We start from the raw sequence: 27,338 nt of genomic DNA on the forward strand, positions 1-27,338 counted from the left end.
ATATAGGAACGTAAATGTACAACTTTAAATATTAATGTCCTCATTTTTGTAGTTTATTTTGGGAAGCCATGTTTCCTAACACCTTTGACACACAGTACACACCTTGAAGGTAAAGCTTTGTCTTAATTTTAATGAACAGACGAAACAACAAAATCTAACTTTCAAACATCATATTTTGAGATTTAAAAAATGTCAAACTATAAACATAATCCCGGAGTCATCTAGGTGAAAAATCTGTCGTTGTGCCCTTGAGCAAGGCACTTAACCCTAATGGCTCCTTAAAGTTTCTCTGGATAAGAGCATCTGCTAAATGACTAAAATTTAATGTAAAACATGTGCATCACCAGCAACCAGTCACGGAGTCACGCTGACCCCCTTTCTCTCTACCACTTCTCTCTCTCACACTCGCTCTCTTCATTTTTATTCCTGCCTCTGCCTGGCTCATGTCAGTCTTATCAATCTGTCTGTCCACGGTGTTCTTTGCGTTATGTCCCCTGTGCCCATTTCCACCTGACCCTGTTGTGTCAACTTGGTATTTGTGACGAATGTGTCGGGTCTGTTAACTTATCATCCTCGTGCTTCAGATAATGTCAGGTAGCTTTACGTGGGAATCGGCGTCTGCCTGTGCTTGCCTTCAAGTCCCTGGTACAGTATGTAGGTGTGAGTAGATGTACTGAGGCTGGAGTGGCAGGTTAAAAAGCAGAGCATGTACAAAGCAGTTCAAAGTGGCTCCGTGGTGGTCAGTGTTGGGCTGTCCCCCTAGTGGTAGAAGTTGAGAGTTACACTAACTATTTACATTTCATGTAAATATTCAACTTCCAAATATTAATGTCCTAATTTTTGGAATGTCTTTTGTATTTTTGGAAGGCACGTTTTTCAAACAACTTGGACATACATAAAAGGCAAAACACTGTCTACACTCTCATGAACAGATGAAATAACAAAATACAAACGTCATATTTTGAGATAGAAAAAGTGACTTATGTAATTACTTTAGTTTTTTGACCCTCTTAATCCAAGTCTAACCTTTTCTACCATGCATCATCCATAAGAAGGCACAAAGACACACGACTCCCGTTGAAGGTTTTTATTGCCACTTTCAGATGTCATGAAGGATGACGACCAAGGCAATAAATCCTAAGTACGCGTCTGGTGAAATTACAGTAACTATGGAATGACAGAGCCATCTGAAACCATGTTCTGGGGAAGGTAAACAAACACTTTTGACATTAGGCGACTTATTCAATCCCAACAGCATTCATCAATATACAACAGCACATCCTCGACAACAATAGCTGCAGTTGTTAGACATTTATATTACACTGCGTTAGACAATCATCATTTCACAGCCTGGTTGCCAGATTGGAGGAGTAGGCGGACACAGATCTGGCATCCCAGGCTACTTCTTTAAAACTCATACAAATTAAACATTGAAAAGCACTTTTGCGAATATCATTAGTTTTACACCTACAGTTGAAGGCGGAGGTTTACATACACTTAGGTTGGAGTCATTAAAACTTGTTTTCAACCACTCCACAAATGTCTTATTAACAAACTATAGTTTTGGCAAGTCGGTTAGGACATCTACTTTGTGCATGACACAAGTCATTTTTCCAACAATTGTTTACAGACAGATTATTTCACTTAGAATTCACTGTATCACAATTCCAGTGGGTCAGAAGTTTACATACACTAAGTTGACTGTGCCTTTAAACAGCTTGGAAAATTCCAGAAAATTGGAGGTGTACCTGTGGATGTATTTCAAGGCCTACCTTCAAACTCAGTGCCTCTTTGCTTGACATCATGGGAAAATCAAAAGAAATCAGCCAAGACCTCAGAAAACGAACTGTAGACCTCCACAAGTCTGGTTCATCCTTGGGAGCAATTTCCAAACGCCACGTTCATCTGTACAAACAATAGTACGCAAGTATAAACACCATGGGACCACACAGCCGTCATACCGCTCAGGAAGGAGACGCATTCTGTCTCCTAGAGATGAACGTACTTTGGTGCAAAAAGTGCAAATCAATCCCAGAACAACAGCAAAGGACCATGTGAAGATGCTGGAGGAAACAGGTACAAAAGTATCTATATCCACAGTAAAACGAGTCCTATATCAACATAACCTGAAAGGCCGCTCAGCAAGGAAGAAGCCACTGCTCCAAAACCGCCATCAAAAAGCCAGACTACGGTTTGCACCTGCACATGGGGACAAAGATCGTACTTTTTTGGAGAAATGTCCTCTGCTCTGATGAAACAAAAATAGAACTGTTTGGCCATAATGACCATTGTTATGTTTGGAGGAAAAAGGGGGAGGATTGCAAGCCAAAGAACACCATCCCAACCGTGAAGCATGGTGATGGCAGCATCATGTTGTGGGGGTGCTTTGCTGCAGGAGGGACTGGTGCACTTCACAAAATAGATAGCATCATGATGAAAGAAAATTATATGGATATATTGAAGCAACATCAAGACATCAGTCAGGAAGTTAAAGCTTGGTCGCAAATGGGTCTTCCAAATGGACAATGACCCCAAGCATACTTCCAAAGTTGTGGCAAAATGGCTTAAGGACAACAAAGTCAAGGTTTTGGAGTGGCCATCACAAAGCCATGACCTCAATCCTATAGAAAATATGTGGCCATAACTGAAAAAGCGTGTGTGAGCAAGGAGGCCTCCAAACCTGACTCAGTTACAGCAGCTCTGTCAAGAGGAATGGGCCAAAATTCACAAAACCTATTGCGGGAAGCTTGTGGAAGGCTACACCGAAATTTTGGACTTGGCCAACATTTCGGTGTAGCCTTCCACAAGCTTCCCACAACTTTGGAAGTATGCTTGGGGTCATTGTCCATTTGGAAGACCCATTTGCGACCAAGCTTTAACTTCCTGACTGATGTCTTGATGTTGCTTCAATATATCCACATAATTTTCTTTCATCATGATGCCATCTATTTTGTGAAGTGCACCAATTTTTTAAACAATTTAAAGGCAATGCTACCAAATACTAATTGAGTGTATGTAAACTTCTGACCCACTGGGAATGTGATGAAATAAATAAATCATTCTCTACTATTATTCTGACATTTCACATTCTTCAAATAAAGTGGTGATCCTAACTGACCTAAAACAGGGAATTTTTACTTGGAGTAAATGTCAGGAATTGTGAAAAACTGAGTTTAAATGTATTTGGCTAAGGTGTATGTAAACTTCCGACTTCAACTGTATGTTCTGTCATTACAAGTAGGGATTTTCACCCATTTTCATCCAATGTACACTACATCACAACTACCTACTTACAAATGGACTGTAGAGGGCTGTGTCAAGTCCTCTGCAGCAAAGTTAACAAGAATACATGCTCTTCGCTCTTTAAAACAGGCCAAGCGTGAGGCAGTCAGTACAATGGAAACAGATAAGTTCATCAATATGAGCCCTATTGCGGTTCTCCCCCTTCTCCCAAAAATAGCCTATAGTTTGCATGCAATCATAAGGAATATGATAGATTCACTCCATCCAATGCTTTTAAATCATTGAGGGGGAGTGAACGATTGCACACTGAGGAGAACGGGGCGAAACAAAATTGGGCGAGTGTCTGAGCAATTCCTTTACACAATTATTTACTACGAATGCTGTTCCCTATTATGATCAGGGGAAAGCCCTATGGAAAATATTGTCATTCCCTATGGGTTCCCCTCTCTAAAATCCAGCATGTAGGGATGTTTAGGTAAACATTAACAAGAGGGCGCTGTTGCCGGGTAAAAAGCAGCACTGTAAAATTGCTGCTACGGAAGATCCTATCATCATAGCCCTTAGGATATATTGAAGACCTACCATGAAGCTCATATGACCAAACATTGAATATTTGCAATAGATTTGCATTATCATCCCTAATATCACTTTTTCATTATTATTTTTTACTTTGAGAGGAGATTGTAATGTGCATGGTGCTCTTTGTCTCCTGGAAAGTTTACTTTGATTGTGTTTGTAGCGACGGAGGGAGGCATTGCGTTCAGCCATGGAGACAAATGAAAAAGGCGATGATGTGGACTCAAAACTGGCCCCAATTCGGCGTGTGCTCTTGACGCAATGTTGGAGGGAGCGAACTGAAGACAAAAAGAGACTATTTTTACAGGCTGACTGACTCATAGCAATGCTGGTATAACAGTATATCAAGCATATATCAGTATGTCATAGCATAACAAGAAAAAAAGCTACAATGAGCTCCGTCACAGACAGTTCTAACAAGTTACCATGCAGGAGAGGAGAAGTCTCCCCAAAGATCACTGCTGGGGTTGGATGATTGGACCACAGTGTTGGAGTTACTACTGTCCAGATCTAGCAAACAGCCTAGAGAGAGAGAGAGAGAAACTTCTGAAATGTTTGTGTGTTTATGTTAACTGTTCATTTGTGATTGCCAAAGCAAGTGAAATAAACAATGATAACATGTTTTCCATGCCAATAAAGCCCCTTTGAATTGAGAGAGAGACACACGACAGAGAGAGAGAGAGAGAGAGAGAGAGAGAGAGAGAGAGAGAGAGAGAGAGAGAGAGAGAGAGAGAGAGAGAGAGAGAGAGAAAATGAACAATCAAAGCTACACTACATGGCCAAAAGCTATACTACAGGGACACTACATGCTCGTCAGACATCTCATTTCAAAATCATGGCCATTAATATGGAGTTGGTCTGCTATAACAGCCTCCACTCTTCTGGGAAGGCTTCCCACTAGATGTTGGAACATTGCTGTGGGGACTTGCTTCCATTGAGCAACGACAGTATTAGGGTGGTCAAGTACTGATGTTGGGCGATTAGGCCTGGCTCGCAGTCGGTGTTCCAATTCATCCCAAAAGGTGTTCAATGGAGTTGAGGTCAGGGCTCTGTGCAGGCCAGTCAAGTTCTTCCACGCCAAATTCGACAAGCCATTTCTGTATGGATCTCACTTTGTGCACGGGGGCATTGTCATGCTGAAACAGAAAAGGGCCTTCCCCAATCAGTTGCCACAAAGTAGGAAGCACAGAATCGTCTAGAATGCCATTGTATGCTGTAGCGTTAAGATTTCCCTTCACTGGAACGAATGGGCCTAGCCCGGACCATGAAAAGCAGCCCCAGACCATTATTCCTCCTCCACTATGCATTTGGGCAGGTAGCTTTCTCCTGGCATCCGCTAAAACCCAGATTTGTCCGTCGGACTGCCAGATGGTGAAGCGAGATTCATCACTCCAGAGAACGCCTTTCCACTGCTTCAATTCTGGCCAGTTTAAAACCACTCCAGCTGACGCTTGGCATTGTGCATGGTGATCTTATGCTTGTGTGAGGCAGCTCGGCCATGGAAACCCATTTCATGAAGCTCCCGATGAACAGTTCTTGTGCTGACGTTGCTTCCAGGAGGCAGTTTGGAACTCGGTAGTGAGTGTTACAACCGAGGACAGACGATTATTTATGTGCTACGCGGTTCAACACTCGGCAGTCCCGTTCTGTGAGCTTGTGTGGTTTACCACCTCGCGGATGAGCCGGTGTTGCTCCTACACGTATCCACTTCACAATAACAGCACTTAAAGTTGACCGGGGCAGCTCTAGCAGGGCAGAAATTTGACGAACTGACTTGTTGGTAAGGTGGCATCCTTTGACGGTGCTACGTTGAAAGTCATACTACGGGTCAATCTACTGCCAATGTTTGTCTATGGAGATTGTACGGCTGTGTGATCGATTTTATACACCTGTCAGCAACGGGAGTGGCTGAAATAACCGAATCCACTAATGTGGCCATGTAGTTTACCAATCAAAGCTTTATTTAGCTATAGAGAAGTTTATCAAGGCTTTATTGAGAGTTTTAACTGCTGTACCCGTATCTGAGCCTCCTGTTTGATGCACTGTGTTGTGATTGGAGAAGGCAGAGGAAGGAGGAGGGGCCATCTTTCCTTTTGGTGGTGGCGGTAGGAGACCGAGCCCACCTGCCCCCTGTGGGCGTGGCTTATCCCTCTTTTTGCCTTGCTTGAAGAGAGAAAGGATGAGAATATTGATGTCGTGGAAAAGCCAAATAGCCAATCCCAAACAGACCACAGCGGCAAGGGCAATACAATTTCTACAAGAATGATCTAGGTCAATTGTGCTAGGTCTTTACCCCAATATTAAGGGTGATGGTTTGTCCGTCTTTAAATCCCAAGTCCAGCTTTGGTCCTAAAGCTGCCCCCTGAGGGTTTTTGCTGATCTCATTCTCTTGTTTCACCCACCTGTAACACACACAATATTGACTGCACTGACACAGGAAAAAAGCAATGTAACATCAGCTGTTTTCAAAACTGCAGCATCTGGAACAAGCAAACTCAATGACACGTTGTTTTGGCTGGCAACTTATGCTGCAGACAGACCACAGTACGTGTGTTTGTTATTAGTGGGAGATGATGACGCACCAATGTTTGAGTGCCTTGACAGTCACACTGTCCTTGGAGTGACCCCTTCCATCACTTACTTAAAGTGGTCCTGCAAAGACACGTTGAAGTCAAAAGAGTCCCCTCTGTCCCCGAATCCAACACCAATGAACGCACTGCGGCCTGAGAGAGTAGGTTGACATAGCTGTATGAGTTCATTGACATCGAGCTGACATACAGTTCCAGTCAAAAGTTTGGACACACCTAATCATTCAAGGGTTTTCTTTATTTTTACTATTTTCTACAATGAAGAATAATAGTGAAGACATCAAAACTATGAAATAACACATATGGAATCATGTAGTAACCAAAAAAAGTGTTTAAACAAATCAAAATATATTTTATATTTGAGATTCTTCAAAGTAGCCACCCTTTGCCTTGATGACAGCTTTGCATACTCTTGGCATTCTCTCAACCAGCTTCATGAGGTAGTCACCTGGAATGCATTTCAATTAACTCTTGGCATTCTTTCATGCTTTTCAATTAACAGGTGTGCCTTGTTAAAAGTTCAATTGTGGAATTTCTTTCCACCTTAATGCGTTTGAGAAGATAGCCCAATTTGGTATACAGAAGATAGCCCTAGTTGGTAAAAGACCACATCCATACAGCTCAAATAGAAATGACAGTCCATCATTACTTTAAGACATGGTCAGTCAATCTGGAACATTTCAAGAACTTTGACAGTTTCTTCAAGTGCAGTTGCAAAAACCATCAAGCGCTATGATGAAACTGGCTCTCATGAGGACCGCCACAGAAAAGGAAGACCCAGAGTAACCTCTGCTGCAGAGGATAAGTTTATTAGAGTTACCAGCCTCAGAAACGGCAGCCCATTAAATGCTTCACAGAGTTCATGTAACAGACACATCTCAACATCAACTGTTCAGAGGAGACTGCGTGAATCAGCCCTTCATGGTCGAATTGCTGTAAAGAACCGACTACTAAAAGACACCATTAAGAAGAAGAGACTTCCTTGGGCCAAGAAAAATGAGGAATGGACATTAGACTGGTGGAAATCTGTCCTTCGGTCAGATGAGTCCAATTTTGAGAATTTTGGTTCCAACTGCTGTGTCTTTGTGAGACGCAGAGTAGGTGAACGGATGATCTCTGCATGTGTTGTTCCCACCGTGAAGCATGGAGGAGGAGGTGTGATGGTGCTTTGCTGGTGACACTGTCAGGGATTTATTTAGAATTCAAGGCACACTTATCCAGCATGGCTACCACAGCAGGAAAAGCAGCCAACAATATGTGGTAACTCCTTCAAGAATAAAGGAAAAGCATTCCAGGTGAAGGTGGTTGAGAGAAAGCCAAGAGTGTGCAAAGCTGTCATCAAGGCAAAGGGTGGCTACTTTGAAGAATCTCAAATGTAAAATATATTTTGAATTGTTTAACACTTTTTTGGTTACTACATGATTCCATATGTGTTATGTCATAGTTTTTGAAGTCTTCACTATTATTCTACATTGTGGAAATAGTAAAAATAAAGAAAAACCCTTGAATAAGTTGGTGTGTCCAAACTTTTCACTGGTACTGTAAGTGTAGAGTGAATTTACATTTGAGGAGAGCTGACAAACTCTATGAGCGCACTGTGATCAGAGAAAAGATGTTGCCATAGACTGATGAAAGTACTAAAACCTGCTAAAGGAGGCTGACATAACACTATATGACTTGTGTAAAAGGCTGACATAGCTATGAACGCACAGTGAGGGGTTTTTCACCCATATACACACACCATTGTCATCCTGTATTCGCAGGACAAAGTAGCGACTGGAGTCGCTTACGGTTTCAACTGCGATGCCGGGATACTCTGTGACAGGGGCCTGAGCGAACAGCTCCCCTGCAGGATCGGAAGAGAAACACATAATCATAAACCACACAGATATGCTGTATGAAGTTAATTTTATTAGCTACATTGAAAGGGCCCTGATGAGCAATGTTGGGACAAAGAGGCACCTGTGCCTGCCACACACACACACACACACACACACACACACACACACACACACACACACACACACACACACACACACACACACACACACACACACACACACACACACACACACACACACAGTTTCATGACTCTCACACCTGAGACTTTGTCTTCCAGTTTGATGTAGGCCACTTTCCCCTTCGCCGTGATCCGCATGCGCCCTGACCAATCGGGCACATCCAGCTTCCAGTCTGCTGCCCTACAGGAAATACCCAGGTCAGAGGTAGCCAATAACAAGGCAAAACAGGGAGTAGGTCAGAAGGTCAGTAAACAGTGCCTATTCCAACTGTTCTCAGACCAGCTTTTGTAACAAATAGTACTGTACAATATGGAGAGAATTCTGAATTGACCCAATTGTCTTGTTCTTATAATTCCTGAAGGCTGAAGCAAGACTGTGATGAAGATCACAACCCCTAATTAATAGCATATCAGATAATGTATGGTTTTAGAGAATTTTAATTAAAACCATTTAGCCTACAGGTAACTGGGCCACACACATATAGGCCAGACTGAAAACAGTAGTCTGCTGAAACGACTCTACTTTCTCCCTGGCAGCTGGCACTGTTTGTTTCAGATGCCTTTAATATACATTGGTTTCATTATTTGAGCTATTCTGTAATCAATTTTACTATCATAATACAATTGGTGTAGAATGACGGGGAGCCTTGTATTATAGGCACAATATAGGGCTATTTATCACCTAATATACATCCATATAACATTTGCTGTCAATACATTTTCTGGTTAAACTATGCTGATAAACAGCACACGCAAATACACATATCATGCCATTCACTGTCGAGTCATCCGCACTGATAGTGCCAGCTTTGCGAGAGTAACATCAATATTACCAATGGAGCAGAATAATTAGTGAGTCGTAGGCCTACGAAAACAAATATTAGACACACGTCGACTGCTGTTAACATCCACTTAGCGCACAGACAGATGGGCGCACACACACGATGCAGCACTATGACCACAGATAGAACCACCGGCACCGCGGTTTTTGTCCAACACCCCAAATATGGGTCAACCCTTTATATTTACCTGTATCCACGATTTGTAGCCCTCGGTGGTATTCGATAAACGTTGACGTCGGGTTTAACGCAAAGGATCGACTCGTATTCGCCCTCGGTCGCCATCTTGATGTAAATGAAATTGATGTGTGGCTTACTTATAGTTCCTTTCGGTTTTTGCGAGTGGCCTATATACTCACAAGACGGCGATGACGTGATGGGGATTCCAGAGCGGAGTTTGTGCTCCATCAATGGATGCATTGACCCTGCGCACATCCCACAATGTTTTAAGGCAGCATCCCTCTTCCAATAATATGTATAATAGGCTAGATGTGTAAGCTCCCATAGATGGCATTGGTAAATATGGCAAACAGCTGTTTATGTATACTTTTGAGACCCAGAAAATGCTCAATAAACACATACTTTATGAGAAACAGGCAAGACTGCTCCCAAGAATATTCAGTTCATTTGTGGAAAAACAAAGAAGCAAACATAGTATTTGTTTCAGTCTCAATAGAGACAATGTTACATCATTGCCACGTTGTTTAATTGTATTGACAACAATGTAACGTTTTCGTGATTATTAAGTAGGGGGAGTGGTCTTTTCGACAGGTCAGGTGCGGATTGCAGACGGAAGCGGAAATTGTAGTTCTTTGCAGATCCCACAAAGCATCCCGAAGGTTCGTATTCCTTTCAAATACACGCAAAATCGTATGAAAAATGGATACCCAATGGAAGCATGTTATCTTAAAAGTGCCCGTTGTCCTTAGAAGTTTACCAAAGCTATATTTTCAAAGCTGTCGTTGTCATTGGACGGCTGTCATTGATAGCTAACTGGTTAGATTGCTTGCTAAGCTAAAGCTTGGATGAAAACAACATTCGACAGCCATGAAGATGCACTGACGTTGGCTAGCTACGGTAGCTGTCCATGGTTCTGAATCGTGTTGCAGACAGTAGCTTGGTTGATCTATTGCAATTACCGTTCTTCAATAAGAATATTGCCAAGTAGCATGCTAAATCGACAGTAGCCTACTCGGGTGCATAGCTAATCTGTAGCACTGTAGATCCTGGATTTGTCGGCATTACATTGGTATTGCATGAAGCTAGCTAGCCACTAAGCTAGTTTAGCCTTTTTGCTAACATGAATGGCGTTGATTTGGTTACAATCATGACGATGTCTAGTTACTAGGCTGCTTTTGGCATTCTTCTGTTGGGTATTTTTCTGTTTGGTATTTACATTTAAAAACACAAAGCTAACCATTGCATAACTGGGTGATACAATTTGTTGCCCAGTGGCATGCCAATGTGAAGTTGCTTCTTCAATAGCCTATAGCTTTGTCATTGCTTTGCTCCCTTTTTAGCATCATTTTATCCAGATCAGTGTGTGCAGGGACCCAATGTCGTCGTGGAGAGAGACTAACAGAATGAGCATCCAGTGAGAGCAGATCGAAAGCGAGACTCACTTCTTTGACATCACCCACAATCAGTTTTATTTCAATAGGTAAGCAGAGGTATAAGCAGCATGATTTGGGCTAAGTGCCAAGCAGCTTCTCCTGTGTTACAGACACGTACATGTCTGGTGTTACGCGAGGCAAGACAGAAGTGTCATGGTTAATATATGAGTGAAAGGTGTGTGTGTGTGTGTGTGTGTGTGTGTGTGTGTGTGTGTGTGTGTGTGTGTGTGTGTGTGTGTGTGTGTGTGTGTGTGTGTGTGTGTGTGTGTGTGTGTGTGTGTGTGTGTGTGTGTGTGGTGTGTGTGTGTGTACATGCTCTTACTAGTCTTTATACTGACTTGGTCCTTGTGGTTTGAGACACCCCATCAGGCACCATGACGTCCTCTATGCTACGCCGACAACTGAAGAACCTCGTTCAGAACTTCTCTGAGGCTGAGGTCAAGGTAAAGTACATGATTTACTTTCCCCCGTCACCCATCTTGTCTTTCCCACTTTCCTTTCTCCTTCGCTCTCTCTTTTCTTGCTCTCTGTCTTATGTTCTCTGACTTCCTCTTGATTTGTCTCATCTTCCTTTCACTCTCTACTACTCTACATACTTCCCTTCATCTTCACTCTATCCCTCTCTTTCTCTCCTCTAAATGCTGTACCAAGGGTGGGTCATTTTACCTTGCAAGGGCTGGTGTGGGTTCAGGCTTTTGTGCCAGCCAATTAGTAGCACACATGTTTCAACTGATCGCAGTCCTGGATCAGGCTTTAATTTAGTAGAATCGAGCTAGTACTGCTTGCCTGGGGCAAAAGCCTGCATCCACACTGGCCCTTGTAGGGTAAGAATGGCCACCCCTGCTGTTCAGTTGACACTGTCAGCATTCTAAAGTACCTTTGCAGCATCGTTCTGAAATATGACACACCCTCTGTAGCAGAGCATGGGTAAGTCCTCCATCTGCTACCCCTGTCTGTAACACCAGTGACTCTATCACCAGTATTTTCCTACAATTCTATAGTACAAGTTTGGTGCCAGAAGGCCTGGATGGTATTTGGTATTTCATTAGGATCCCTATTAGCTGTTGCAAAAGCAACAGCTACTCTTCCTGGGGTCCACACAAAAGATGAAACATATTACAGAATGACATAATACAGAACCTCATTAGACAAGAACAGCTCAAGGACAGAACTACATATATATATTTTTTAAAAGGCACACGTAGCCTACATATCAATGCATACACACAAACTATCTAGGTCAAATAGGGGAGCCTTTGTTCTCCGTCTGGAAAATAATCTGTGTTAACACTGCTGTATGTCTGTCAGGTGAGGGAGGCCACCTCCAATGACCCCTGGGGCCCCTCCAGCTCGCAGATGGCCGACATCTCGGACCTCACCTACAATGTGGTGGCCTGCAATGAGATCATGACCATGCTGTGGAAACGCCTCAAAGACGACAAGAACTGGAGGCACATTTACAAGGTGAGGCCAAAAGTGCTATAAATTACACATATTTATAGTTCGAAAGATTTAGATAGATTGTGTATACAAGAATCTAATCTACAGATGTACATGTACTCATCATAACGTCAAAGTTGTTCGTACTGCATGGCTCACTGGCTGTATGCATTCTTTATTCTGAAACTTTATTCTGAATAAGTGATGAGCTACCCTGCTGAACAGCGCAGTTCATCAACCAGTGCTGGATAGAACCACGCCTCTCTCTTTTTCCGTCACATCAAATGATTTATTTATCTTGTCTTTGGTGGGGTGGATTGCTATGACGCATTGGGTTTGAGTTACTGGTACCAATCACTTCAGTGTGGGTACCTTTCAGAGATGACAATGTCGATATCAAGCCTTTGTATATGAATGGTGCGTTTTTATATTTCTGTTCGGTCCATGCTTCCTGTAATATTATGTTCTCTTATTCAAGTAGGTTGGTGGTTTTTGTTGTTGAGAGCTTTGTAAAACTTTAGCCGATTTAAATATTTTTTTTAAAATAATTAAAAACGACATTATTCCTCTTACTGTGAAAAGATTCTTTATATTATTTGACACTTTCTTGTTTCTTTCGCCACAAATCAGATACAAATACATTTCATCTACAGTATTTATATTGGCATCGGACATACACGGTACCAGTCAAAAGTTTGGACATACCTACCCATTCAAGGGTTTTTCTTTATTTTGACTATTTTCTACATTGTAGAATAATAGTGAAGACCATAAACTATGAAATAACACATAAGGAATCGTGTAGTAACCAAGAAAGTGTTAAACAAATCCAAATATATTTTAGATTCTTCAAAGTAGCCAGCCTTTGCCTTGATGACAGCTTTGCACACTCTTGGCATTCTCTCAACCAGCTTTATGAGGAATGCTTTTCCAACAATCTTGAAGCAGTTCCCACATATGCTGAGCACTTGATAGATGCTTTTGCTTCACTCTGTGGTCCAACTCATCCCAAACCATCTCAATTTGGTTGAGGTCGGATGACTTTGGAGGCCAGGTCATCTGATGCATCACTCTCCTTAGTAAAATAGCCTTTACACAGCCTGGTGATGTGTTTTGGGTCATTGTCCTGTTGAAAAACAAATGATAATCCCACTAAGCGCAAACCAGATGGGATGGTGTATTGCTGCAGAATGATGTGGTAGCCATGCTGGTTAAGTGTGCCTTAATTTCTAAATAAATCACTGACAGTGTCACCAGCAAAGCACCATCACACCTCGTCCTCCATGCTTCACGGTGGGAACCACAGATGTGTAGATCATCCGTTCACCTACTTTACTGACTTTTTTGTCCCCATGGGGAAATGTTGTTGCAGTGTCATGTACACGTTTAAAGTGGCAATACAACTTTCGTATCGGTTACATACCAATAAAAAGAGACTAGCCTGCTGGCATTACCGGGTCGATAGGAACATTAGCCCGAGTTATTTAGAAGGGATATCACACCTGGCACAAATGATTGTCTAGTTGTGTTTTTCCTGCCGAGGGGTGCCCTATACCTGCGCCCAGAGGGGAGTAGTTTAAAGTCCGGGTACAGGGGGTCGCTTGGGTCAAAAATTATTTTGTGAGCCTTGCGGAGGGCCCTGACCTTAAAGATCTCATCCTTGTCTGTTTGACTCCAAGTACCCTGCTTGCTGTGGTGATAATCCTTCTCAGCATATTTCTCTGGCTGAGAGTGGCATTGCCAAACCAACAAGCAATACACAAAGTAAAATACTCTCAATGAAAGATTTGTAAAACAGAGTCAGTATAGTACAATTAACATTAAAAGATCCCAGCTTTTTGAGAAAGTACAGTCTCTGTTGACTCTTTTTGTAGATCAGGTCTGTACATTTACTCCACTGAAGCTTATTGTCCAAGAGGACACCCAGGTATTTGTATTCCTCTACAATCTCCATGTTCTGACCTCTGATAGATGTTGCAGAGGTAGGTGTTGTACGCTTCCTGAAGTCTATGCACATCTCTTTGGTCTTGTTGGTATTGAGGACCATGTGTGATTGGTCACACCACTCTACAAAGTCCTTTAGGACCGGGCCATGGTGTTCCTCATCGTCATGCAACAGCCTGATCAAGGCAGTGTCATCAGCGAACTTAACAAGGTGTCTGTCAGGATGGGAACTAGTACAACTATTAGTGTACAAGATGTACAGGAGTGGGGACAAAACACATCCCTGAGGAGAGCCTGTGTTGGTGGTTCTTATGTCCCACACGTGGGGATCCACCTTGACCCGCTGTGACCGTTGGCTCAGGAAGTCCAGCAGCCACAAAACCAGCCCCCCATCTAAGGAGAAGTCCAGAATGTGTCTCTGTGCCAGAATGTAAGGCTGGATTGTGTTGAAGGCAGAAGAAAAGCCAACAAACAAAACCCTGACATGGGATTTGGCACCCTCTAGACGTCTGCAGACAATGTTGAGGAGAGTAAGAATGGCATCATCAACTCCTCTGCTGGGCTGATAGGCAAACGGAATTCGGTCGAGGAGCTTCTGGGTGATGCTGAGAATATGACTTTTAACAATTTTCTTAACGCATTTCATTACTAAGGATGTCAAGGCGACAAGACGGTAGTCATTCAGCACAGAGGGATTAGATGCTTTAGGAATTGTTATATTTATTGAGTTTTTCCGCAATACTGGTACGTGTTGCTGGTCAAGCCACTCTGCTTCTCACTAAGACACAACGGTTGGAACCAAAATTCTTACATTTGGACTCATCAGACAATACAAATTTCCACCAGTCTAATGTCCATTGCTCGTGTTTCTTGGCCCATGCAAGTCTCTTCTTCTTATTGGTGTCCTTTAGTAGTGGTTTCTTTGCAGCAAATAGACCTTGAAGGGCTGATTCACGCAGTCTCCTCTGAACATTTGATGTTGAGATGTGTCTGTTACTTGAACTCTGTGAAGCATTTATTTGGGCTGCAATTTCTGAAGCTTTTAACACTAATGAACTTATTCTCTGCAGCAGAGGTAACTTTGGGTCTTCCTTTCCTGTGGCGGTCCTCATGAGAGCCAGTTCCATCATAGCGCTTGATGATTTTTGCGACTGCACTTTCGAAGTTCTTGAAATTTCCCAGATTGACTGACCTTCATGTCTTAAAGTAATGATGGACTAGTGTTTCTCTTTGCTTATTTGAGCCGTTCTTGCAATAATATGGACTTGGTCTTTTACCAAATAAGGTTATCTTCTGTATGTCACCCCTACCTTGTCACAACACAACTGATTGGCTCAAACGCATTAAGAAGGAAAGAAATTCCACAAATTCCACTTTTTGGTTACTACATGATTTCATATGTGTTATTTCATAGTTTTGATGTCTTCACTATTATTCTACATTGTAAAAAATATATTTTTTAAAAGCCTCCAATGAGTGGGTGTGTCCAAACCTTTGACTGGTACTGTTTTGTAATCTTTCTCAACTTTTACAATCCGCTTGTAATTTCATAAAAACGCTCCCATCTTCGCCATATTTTTCTGGCACATCTTGGATTTCACTATGGTGCCATCTTACATTTTTATGAATGATGTATCTGTTTTCCTGCTGACGATTGCTCCATGCAGGGATCATGTTTCTGAGAGTGTTTTTGAGGAGTAGGCGATGATCATCTTGATTCCCTATTTAGTTTTTTACTCCCATCCCCCAACTGCAGTCGTTGACCCTGTTGGAGAACCTGTTAAAGACGGGCTCAGACCGCGTTCTGAATACGATGAAGGACAACGTCTACATTGTGAAAGCGCTAACAGAGTTCCGTTTCCAGGACAAGGATGGGAAAGATCAGGTACTAAAGCTTGCTAAATGCATGTTTGTCCCACCAACTCCTCTGATATGCAAGTTCCATCTCCAAGGTATTACTTTTGAAGCCTCCCCACTTGAGGAATTAACTGTGAGCGAATTTACGTATTCATAATTACCATTAGCATAACTTTTATCTCCAGATTATCTCTTCATTGCTCTAACCGAATTAATATTATTAAAATGCATCCGAATCTCTCATGGCTTCACGTTTAAAAACAAATTACTATCTAGTCTTTTGATTTTCTTTAGGAATGCTATATTTAAAAAAAAAAAAAAAACACAGTATTTCTCAATCCAATTAGTACATACTAGCAACACGCATAACCACCAAACCAGACAGGCAAATTCAGGGCAGCTAAAACAAATCAAGCCAAGGACAAATCGCCTTAAATCTACAGTTTTATATAGCGCTATAGCTAAATGGAACTTTTTACCAATCCATATTTCTCAGGCAAAAACTAAATCCACCTTCAAGAAGAAAATAAAAGAACATCTAATGTGATAGACCATATGACTGGACAGGAAATAGAAAGTATCAACTGAATGTTAAATGTGTTTCCTGTCAGGTATTTTAATTATCTGTATTGTCTACTTGTTGAATGTTTGTGAAGTCTTGATTGTGGTTGTTTGTAATGTCTTGTTAATTGGTGTTGGACCCCAGGAAGATTAGCTAGCGTTAGCTAATGGGGATCCTAATAAAAATGTCAAAATTAGCATAACTTTTATGATTAGTACATTCAGAAAATCTCCAGTGAAAGTGCTTTGTAGAACAGGAATAGGTTTAAACTGGCCTGGGAAACCAGTTCAATAAGTGAGTGAGGCTTGGAAGTATCTGGCTCTACTAACATCTAAGCTAACACAGTGCTTTGCCATTCATACACTGACCACTTCTTTTCTGATATTGAGCTTTCCCATACTAATTTGGTACAGTTACACTTAGGGAGCCCCATGCTCCAGAAAGAGAGCTGCCTAGCGGTACGTGCTAATGTCTGCTCATGCTATCCTTCACAGGGGGTGAACGTGAGGGAGAAGGCCAAGGTAGTACTGGTTCTTATGGAGGACGACGAGAAACTAAAGGAAGAGCGAGAGTCTGCGCTCAAGACCAGAGACAAGATCTCAAAGAGCGCCACTGGTGAGCATTAGAGAGCACACACTCTACATTTGAGAGACTTCATTTGACCCATTTCTCGTCAAACATTCCCGGAAAATCTCACAGAAAACAATAAGCAATTTCTTCAATTGAAACCTGAATTGACCCCCAACCCTGCTTGACATAATAATGTATCTTATCATGCTATATCTTATCGTGCTCTTCCCACAGCCTCCTCGGACGACCCCAAGGACCCCAAGGACCCCAACTACAAGCCAGTGTATGTCCCAGGAGCCACCGGGCTCCCCTCCCTGGCCAACATCCCTTCTGTGGCTGACCTCGCCGCCAGCTTTGAGGCCAAGAAGCAAGAAAAACTGAGACTAGAGGCCCAGAAAAAAGAGGAGGAACGAAGGGTTAGTTTTACACTTCAATAGTCTGATTTCTCCCTTTATTTGAACTCAAAGACGCCTTCAGTAAATGATTGTACACTTAGGGACAATTTTGGATCATCTACCAAATAAATGTGTGTTTGACATCATGATTGTCCAATCACTTATGTAATTGCAGTCAAAGATGACCAAGGAAGAGCTTGAATGGGAGGATGCCGCCAAAGCAGGGAAAGTTGCTGACGCCTTTGGCGGGGCAGATGAACCATCAGAGGAGGATGCATGGGGTGCAGCAGCCAAAACACCCGCTCCTGATCCTTGGGGGGTTGCGTCCAAAGCTCCATCCGAGGATGCATGGGGCGGATCATCCAAAGCTCCATCCGAGGATGCATGGGGTGCACCATCTAATGCTACAACAGAAGAAGCAGATCCTTTTGCGGCGCCAGCCAGTGCCCCAACAGATGGTTCAGATCCTTTTGTGGCTACAATAGATGGTTCTGATCCATTTTCTGCACCATCCAATGCATCATCTAAAGTTGAAGCTGATCCGTTTGGGGCACCAAAAGATGATCCCTTTTCACCATCCAATACACCAAAAGATGGTTCCGATCCCTTTTCAGCACCATCCAATACACCAAAAGGTGGTTCCAATCTGTTTGGGGCACCAAAAGATGATCCCTTTTCAGCACCATCCAATACACCAAAAGGTGGTTCTGATCCATTTGGGGCATCAAAAGATGATCCCTTTTCAGCACCATCCAATACACCAATAGGTGGTTCCGATCCATTTGGGGCACCAAAAGATGATCCCTTTTCAGGACCATCCAATATGTCTAAAGATGGAGCCGATCCGTTTGGGGCACCAAAAGAGGATCCATTTTCGGCACCATCCAATATGCCAAAAGACAATTCCGATCCTTTTGGGGCCCCATTGAATACCCCAACGAAAGGTGCTGATCCTTTTAGGGCACCATCCAGTCCACCAACCGAGGCTTCAGATGCGTGGGGTGCTCCATCCAATCCACCGTCCGAAAAGAAGGCTGATCCCTGGGGAGACGAGGGGACCACAGCTGCCTCTCCCCCCGCAGATCCATTTGGCGATGGCTCGAAGGCTGATGATGACGCATGGGGACCACCAGGTAAGGAGTAATGGTTATTTTTTAATTTTTTTAATTTTAATTTCACCTTTATTTAACCAGGTAAGCTAGTTGAGAACAAGTTCTCATTTACAACTGCGACCTGGCCAAGATAAAGCAAAGCAGTGCGACAGAAACAACAACACAGAGTTACATGGAATAAACAAGCGTACAGTCAACAATAGAAAAAAAGAAAGTCTATCTACAGTGTGTGCAAATGGCATGAGGAGGTATGGCAATAAATAGGCCATAGTAGCAAAGTAATTACAATTTAGCAGATTAACACTGGAGTGATAGATTAGCAGATGATGATGAGCAGATGATGGTGTGTAAGTAGTGATACTGGTGTGCAAAAGAGCAGCAAAGTAAATAAAAACAATATGGGGATGAGGTAGGTAGATTGGGTGGGCTATTTACAGATGGACTATGTACAGCTGCAGCGATCGGTTAGCTGCTCAGATAGCTGATGTTTAAAGTTAGTGAGGGAAATGTAAGTCTCCAGCTTCAGCGATTTTTGCAATTCGTTCCAGTCACTGGCAGCAGAGAACTGGAAGGAAAGGCGGCCAAAGGAGGTGTTGGCTTTGGGGATGACCAGTGAGATATACCTGCTGGAGCGCGTGCTACGGGTGGGTGTTGTTATCGTGACCAGTGAGCTGAGATAAGGCGGAGCTTTACCTAGCATAGACTTGTAGATGACCTGGAGCCAGTGGGTCTGGCGACGAATATGTAGCGAGGGCCAGCCGACTAGCGCATACAGGTCGCAGTGGTGGGTGGTATAAGGCGCTTTGGTAACAAAACGGATGGCACAGTGATAGACTGCATCCAATTTGCTGAGTAGAGTATTGGAAGCTATTTTGTAGACGACATCGCCGAAGTCGAGGATCGGTAGGATAGTCAGTTTTACTAGTGTAAGTTTGGCGGCGTGAGTGAAGGAGGCTTTGTTGCAAAATAGAAAGCCGATTCTAGATTTGATTTTGGATTAGAGATGTTTGATATGAGTCTGGAAGGAGAGTTTACAGTCTAGCCAGACACCTAGGTATTTGTAGTTGTCCATGTATTCTAAATCAGAACGGTCCAGAGTAGTGATGCTAGTCGGGCGGGCGGGTGCGGGCAGTGAACGGTTGAAAAGCATGCATTTAGTTTTGCTAGCGTTTAACCTCTCTAGGGTATGTGGGACGGTAGCGTCTCACCTCGTCAACAGCCAGTGAAACTGCAGGGCGCCAAATTCAAAACAACAGAAATCCCATAATTAAAATTCCTCAAACATGCATGTATTTTACACCATTTTAAAGATATACTTGTTGTAAATCCAGCCACAGTGTCCGATTTCAAATAGGCTTTACGACGAAAGCAAACCAAACGATTATGTTAGGTGAGTGCCTATTCACAGAAAAACACAGCCATTTTTCCAGGCAAAGAGAGGAGTCACAAAAAGCAGAAATATAGATAAAATGAATCACTAACCTTTGATCTTCATCAGATGACACTCATAGGACTTCATGTTACACAATACATGTATGTTTTGTTCGGTAAAGTTCATATTTATATCCAAAAATCTCAGTTTACATTGGCGCGTTATGTTCAGTAGTTCCAAAACATCCGGTGATTTTGCAGAGAGCCACATCAATTTACAGAAATAGTCATCATAAATGTTGATGAAAATACAAGTGTTACACATTGAATTTTTGATCCACTTATCCTTAATGCAACCGCTGTGTCAGATTTCAAAAAACTTTACGGAAAAAGCAAACCATGCAATAATCTGAGTACGGCGCTAAAACGACAAATCAACCCAAAGAGATATCCGCCATGTTCGAGTCAACATAAGTCAGAAATAGCATTATAAATATTCACTTACCTTTGATGATCTTTATCAGAATGCACTCCCAGGAATCCCAGTTCCACAATAAATGTTTGTTTTGTTCGATAATGTCCATCATTTATGTCCAAATTCCTCCTTGTTGTTCGCGCGTTCAGTACACAATCTAAACTCACGACGCTCGTGCAAGTCCAGCGGAAAGTACGGACGAAAAGTCCAAAAAGTTCCGTTACAGTCTGTAGAAACATGTCAAACGATGTACAGAATCAATCTTTAGGATGTTTTTAACATAAATCTTCAATAATGTTCCAACCGGAGAATTCCTTTGTCTTCAGAAATGCGATGGAACGCAGCTAACTCTCACATGAATGCGCATGGTCAGCGCATGGTCAGCTCGTGGCACTCTGGGAGAGACCTTACTCAATCTCCTCTCATTCGCCCCCACTTCACAGTAGAAGCATCAAACAAGGTTATATAGACTGTTGACATCTAGTGGAAGCCTTAGGAGGTGCAACATGACTCCATTTCCACTGTATCTTGCACCTCTGGCCTGCTCGCCTCCCTACCTTTGAGGAAGTACAGTTCCCGCTCAGCCCAGTCAAAACTGTTCGCTGCTCTGGCACCCCAATGGTGGAACAAACTCCCTCACGACGCCAGGTCAGCGGAGTCAATCACCACCTTCCGGAGACACCTGAAACCCCACCTCTTTAAGGAATACCTAGGATAGGATAAAGTAATCCTTCTAACCCCCCCCCCCCTTAAAAGAGTTAGATGCACTATTGTAAAGTGGTTGTTCCACTGGATATCATAAGGTGAATGCACCAATTTGTAAGTCGCTCTGGATAAGAGCGTCTGCTAAATGACTTAAATGTAAATGTAATCTTGGATAAGCAAAGAGTTGAAAACCTACAAACCTCAGATTTCCCACTTCCTGGTTGAATTTTTTCTCGGGTTATTGTCTGCAATATGAGTTCTGTTATACTCAGAGACATCATTCAAACAGTTTTAGAAACTTCAGAGTGTTTTCTATACAAATCTACTAATACTATGTATATCCTAGGATCTGGGCCTGAGTAGCAGGCAGTTTACTCTGGGCACGCTTTTCATCCGGACGTGAAAATACTGCCCCCTAACCCAAAGAAGTTAAGCGCAGTTGGAGGCCACGGAAGGAGTGTTGTATGGCATTAAAGCTCGTTTGGAGATTAGTTAAAACAGTGTCCAAAGAAGGGCCAGATGTATACAGAATGGTGTCATCTGCGTAGAGGTGGATCAGGGAATCACCCGCAGCAAGAGCGACATCGTTGATATATACAGAGAAAAGAGTCGGTCCGAGAATTGAACCCTGTGGTACCCCCATAGAGACTGCCAGAGGTCCGGACAACAGGCCCTCCGATTTTACACACTGAACTCTGTCTGAGAAGTAGTTGGTGAACTACTGGTAATGGTTATAACCTTGTGACATCATCACACGTGCTCTTAATACAGATTTTGGCTCAATCCTAAAGTTAAACACATGATAGGAAATGAATATACAGTCATTTTTAAGATAGAGAGCACAATTACCATATTTACATATTTGGGTTGGAGTTCCCCATTTAGATCGGTTTAAACCCCTTCTCCTTTCCTCCAGCATCGACTCCGCCCACCGCCAGTGACCCTTGGGGTGCAACTGCTGCTCCCACAGACACAGCATCGACAAGTGACCCCTGGGGAGATGGAGGGGCTTCCACCACTACAGACACTATGAACTCTGACCCATGGGGAACTCCAAGTAATGGCACAGGTAATGTACTGTAGTAATGTATGCTTCCTAAAGGCCTCCAAGCTCCAAGCTCTGAGGAAGGCGTCTGTCACGCCGCAATGTAAGCCTTTCTTTTTGTCCTGGCAATAAGCCTCAAACATCCTTGCATGCAGATATCTGAGTGCTCCTTTTTCTTTCTCTGGGATAGTCGGCAATTGATGTGTCCTGGGGTAAGATGTTTTTTTTGGATTCCTAAGTACCTTAGTTAAACGCTGTATTCCTTTTTCAGTCAAGCATGTTTGGTTACGCTCACAGATTCCATCAATGTTTTTCTTTGTGTGTTAGCACTCCATCTGTCTTTCCTCTGTCTGTCTCCAACACTATACTTAACACATCCTTGTCTGGTGAAACCCATCCTTGCTCATATTTATACTTCCCACCCATAGGCAATGATTCCTCTAGGGTTTGGCGAAATCTTCAAGATCTCTTATTGTATATCACAATAATATTTGCTCTCTCTCTACAGACAATGGAGCCGCCGCAGACGAAAGCAACAAATCGCCAGCTTCGTTCCTTGGCGCAGGAGCTTCACTCGTGAACATGGACTCACTCCTCTCGTCCGAACCCAAACAACCCCCCCTCAACGTCTTTGCCAAGCAACAAAGTAAGGACGGGTAAACGAAAGAGCGACCAGGGGAGAGAGAGAGGGAATATATATTTATCCGTTCATTTAAAGCAGTGCTTGTGATTCAGTGTTTTGACTAGATCTTCCTCCCCCTATAGTGGATAACTGTTGTGTGGGTCAGCATCGGTAGTTGTAGTCACTTACAGTACCAGTCAAAAGTTTGGACACACCTACTCATTCAAGGGTTTTTCTGTATTTTTACTATTTTCTACATTTCCGAATAATAGTTAAGACAGCAAAACTATGAAATTACACGTATAGAATCATGTAGTAACCAAGAAAGTGTTAAACAAATCAAAATATATTTGAGATTCTTCAAAGTAGCCACCGTTTGCCTTGATGACAGCTTTGCACACTCTTGGCATTCTCTCAGCCAGCTTCACCTGGAATGCTTTTCCAACAGTCTTGAAGGAGTTCCCACATGCTGAGCACTTGTTGGCTGCTTTTCCTTCACTCTGCTGTCCAACTCATCCCAAACAATCTCAATTGGGTTGAGGTTGGGTGATTGTTGAAGCCAGGTCATCTGATGCAGCACTCCATCACTCTCTTTCTTGGTCAAATAGTCCTTACACAGCCTGGAGGTGTGTTGGTTCATTGTCCTGTTGAAAAACAAATGATCGTCCCCCTAAGCGCAACCAGATGGGATGGCGTATCACTGCAGAATGCTGTGGTAGCCATGCTGGTTAAGTGTGCCTTGAATTCTAAACAAATCACTGACAGTGTCACCAGCAAAGAACCCCCACACCTTCACACCTCCTCCATGCTTCACGGTGGGAACCTCACATGCAGAGATCATCTGTTCACCTACTCTGCGTCTTACAAAGACACGGCGGTTGGAACCAAAATTCTCAAATTTGGACTCATCAGACCAAAGGACGAGCCATTGCTTGTGTTTCTTGGCTCAAGCAAGTCTCTTCTTCTTATTGGTGTCCTTTTTAGTAGTGGTTTCTTTGCAGCAATTTGACCATGAAGGGCTGATTCACGCAGTCTCCTCTGAACAGTTGATGTTGAGATGTGTCTGTTACTTGAACTCTGAAGCATTTATTTGGGCTGCAATTTCTGAGGCTGGTAACTCTAATGAACTTATCCTCTGCAGCAGAGGTAACTCTGGGTCTTCCTTTCCTGTGGCGGTCCTCATGAGAGCCAGTTTCATCATAGCGCTTGATGGTTTTTTGCGACTGCACTTGAAGAAACGTTCAAAGTTCTTGACACAACACAACTGATTGGCTCAAACGCATTAAGAAGAAAATAAATGCCACAAAATAACTTTGATCAAGGCACACCTGTTAATTGAAATGCATTCCAGGTGACTACCTCATGAAGCTGGTTGAGAGAATGCCAAGAGTATGCAAAGCTGTCATCAAGGCAAAGCGTGGCTACTTTGAAGAATCTCAAGTCTCAAATATATTTTGATTTGTTTAACACTTTTTTGTTTACTACATGTTTCCATATGTGTTATTTCATAGTTTTGATGTCTTCACTATTATTCTACAATGTAGAAAATAGTAAAATAAAGAAAAATCCTGGAATGAGTAGGTGTGTCCAAACTTGACTGGTATAGTATATATTTTAGATATGTAACCCTTTCACTCCTCCCTCTGTTCTACACTCTCTTGGAATGTTTTGTACTGTGTATCCCTCCTCCTCCCTCTCTTGCCCCATTTCTTTTGCTTTTCCTAATTTCCCAGGCGTTTTACAAGGCCCAGGCCCTATGGGCAGAGTCACGTCCATTGCTGGTGTGTCTCGTACTACAATCCCCCCAAACTCCAGCCTTTTTGGTTCCACCGCTATGTCCCACGGTGTTACCCACCTCAGCTTTCGGTCCCCCAACCCCATGTTGGGGACTCCTTTATCCCAGCTATCATCCCATTCCCTGGGCATGCCTCGTCCTGGCCTGGCTATGCCTGCAATGGGACCTCAGATGGCACCCCCCTGTTTTGGAGCTGTGATGGTGCAACCCAATTGTCTGGGGGTGATTCCTCAGGCAGGTCACTCTGCAGTGGCCCACTTGGGAGCTTCCACTCCTCCAATGGGACGGGGGGTCCCTTTGCAGCCACACATGGTTTTGGACACCGGGATGGGAGAGCCTCTTCAACAGAACAACAATCCTTTCCTTTTTTGAAAAGCTACAACCTGTCCAGCTCACCTTCCTCAACCCCAATATCTACAATGGTTAATATAATGTACATGTCCAATTTAGGTGTATGCAACGATATGTAAGAAATTAAGCCAGGCAAAATATAAGTATTTTGAAATGATTTTTAATGGAAAAACATTCCATTTTGATTGATTCGATTTTCATTTCGTTTTTTTCAAGAGTGGGAAACTTAGCGGGGACCGTAGGAGTTAGATCCATTTAGGTCTTGTGTGATTTTGCTCTTGTGTTGTTCGTTTTCAGTTACACTGACCAGGTTATTATCAATGCTCTCGTTCTTTATGCTTGACTCATGAGGCTCTGAGAAAGATGGACGGAGGGTTAACAAGACCTGATAGCAATATGTGTACAATCATTACAAAAGCCTACAGTGGGACACGTACCCATAAAGAACAGGATGCTAGTAGAGACGCTTTCAGGAGGTGTGTGTGTGAGCGAGCATGTTTTGTGTGAAGATGAGGTGAGGTCCTTCAGCAAAAGTAACCATAACAACAGTAACTTTTAAAGTCATTTTTAAAGTTCTATTGTATTTTTTTTAAATTAATTTATTATCCTATTTATTGTATTTATTTATTTATTAAACGATTTGTTTGTTTCTTGAACACTTGGCCTCCAACAGATACTTTCGAAAAACAAACTAGAGTCATATTTAAATTAATTAATCTCACATTACTGACAGCAAGCATCAAAGTTGTCATTGTCCCGTGGGTTTCTTGAGTTGAACAGTGACTTTGGTTGGAAACGGTCATATCCAATTGGATAGAACCCTAATCATCCACATTATCATCCAATAACCAATAGTGGCTTTATTTCCCTTTTATCATTTTGTACACATTTATATGTCTACTTATTTACTTATGTTCGGGAACAAACACATTGTATACAAATGAACGCTGAATTTGTCATATCCTTTTTTTCTGTCCTGCGAAACGATCTGCCAGTTGAAAGTCTTTAATTTGTATTGAAAGACAACATTCCATGCATACAGTACTGTTAATGTATATATATTCAGTGAGTTTTCATCGTAAGGCCTATTGGATGCTTGTCATTCTGTATTTTTTCATTCCTTCTTTGGCCTCAAACGAAACAGTCCAAGTACAACAAGACGGTGCACCAAACGTGAAGCGAAATGAAAGTGGGACTGGAAGTCAACAAATTAATTTATCTGAATCGTAGTGCAAGTGTATTAGTATAGCTACGATAAATGTTATCATAGCTACTATTATAATTAGATTTTGTATGATAAATCTTTATTTTATTGTGTATGTCAAGGCTGTGATGTAAACTGTGACAGTACACGTTTGAGAAATAAAATGATTCAATTCCTGAGAGCTCAGGTCTGACTACAGTATCTGCAAATTCTCTCTTTGTTGGCATTTCTTATGTTTTAAGGTGTCTCCATCAATGCCTGTTATCTCTTTGAATGGCCTATGTGCAATCAACATTTGTCTCAATCTGCATCATAGTGATGGTTGCTATTACAAATGGCCACAAGAGGGCTGGCGACACATCTGTCACTCCAGTACAGTGAGTCTGTGTTAGATACTGTATATATATTTTTAGTTTGCACATACATGCATGTGCACCACTAGACTAAAACCCAATTTCAATCATTTTTAATTTGCCCACCTCACTCTTCCAGCCCCTCTCCGAAATCGGGATGATTCAAACTAATTTGTGTTCATCATTTGCGGAACAGCTGTTTGATGGGGAGTGAGCTAAGCGGAGTGGAGATTGCTGGGTTGAAGGGAAATTGGGTGGATCAGAGCTGATGAGTGTACTAGATAACTTGAACTGACGGGATGAAAGCGAGGGGCTGAGTGGTAAGTGCATACTGTAAATTCTCTAATTCCACTCCTCATTCAGAATATGGGCATGACCCAAAGGAACGCTTGACTCATCATCCGGGTCACGATGGGGATTCCCCAGAGGGGAACAGATTGTGTGAAATCTTGTGTAATCAGGGGTCAGAGCAGTACAGCACATCAGTCGAGTACAACAAATGACACAGTGGGTTCACGTCTAAGGCCATAACCTTAATCATTATGTAGGGAACTACAAAGTATGATCATGGATTTGCCTAAAGTGGAGTGGAAGAACGGGTCGGAGAGAGAGGGAGAGAGAATGTGAGGGATGGATGGATAGATATAGGGAGCAAAGA

At 42.6% G+C, this 27,338-nt stretch overlaps 2 protein-coding genes across 4 annotated transcripts; one reads left to right on the plus strand and one right to left on the minus strand.

The window, feature by feature from the left end:
* Positions 1 to 1,072: 1,072 nt before the first annotated feature.
* LOC139554590 (adaptin ear-binding coat-associated protein 1-like) lies at positions 1,073 to 9,736 on the minus strand. The gene is made up of 8 exons (XM_071367516.1): positions 9,457 to 9,736; positions 8,508 to 8,608; positions 8,149 to 8,253; positions 6,461 to 6,542; positions 6,113 to 6,221; positions 5,835 to 5,982; positions 4,245 to 4,341; positions 1,073 to 4,097 (listed from the first exon to the last, which is right to left on the minus strand). Exons 1-8 carry the CDS (start codon positions 9,699 to 9,701, stop codon positions 4,043 to 4,045), a joined length of 942 nt encoding a protein of 313 aa, XP_071223617.1. The 5' UTR covers positions 9,702 to 9,736; the 3' UTR covers positions 1,073 to 4,042.
* Positions 9,737 to 10,032: 296 nt separating this feature from the next.
* LOC139554582 (epsin-1-like) lies at positions 10,033 to 26,525 on the plus strand. Of its 3 annotated transcripts, none has more exons than XM_071367498.1 (11): positions 10,033 to 10,105; positions 10,787 to 10,926; positions 11,237 to 11,322; positions 12,188 to 12,343; positions 16,020 to 16,148; positions 17,177 to 17,297; positions 17,487 to 17,668; positions 17,823 to 18,780; positions 22,227 to 22,379; positions 22,864 to 23,001; positions 24,711 to 26,525. In XM_071367498.1, exons 3-11 carry the CDS (start codon positions 11,254 to 11,256, stop codon positions 25,142 to 25,144), a joined length of 2,340 nt encoding a protein of 779 aa, XP_071223599.1. In that variant the 5' UTR covers positions 10,033 to 10,105; positions 10,787 to 10,926; positions 11,237 to 11,253; the 3' UTR covers positions 25,145 to 26,525. The 3 variants fall into 3 exon arrangements, with proteins under 3 accessions (XP_071223599.1, XP_071223602.1, XP_071223600.1); XM_071367501.1 differs by having other exon boundaries at positions 11,249 to 11,322; XM_071367499.1 differs by lacking the exon at positions 10,033 to 10,105 and adding an exon at positions 10,131 to 10,343.
* The last annotated feature ends 813 nt before the right edge of the window (positions 26,526 to 27,338 follow it).

The sequence above is a fragment of the Salvelinus alpinus genome, chromosome 26 (genome assembly GCF_045679555.1).
Source record: "Salvelinus alpinus chromosome 26, SLU_Salpinus.1, whole genome shotgun sequence".
Taxonomy (NCBI): domain Eukaryota; kingdom Metazoa; phylum Chordata; class Actinopteri; order Salmoniformes; family Salmonidae; genus Salvelinus; species Salvelinus alpinus.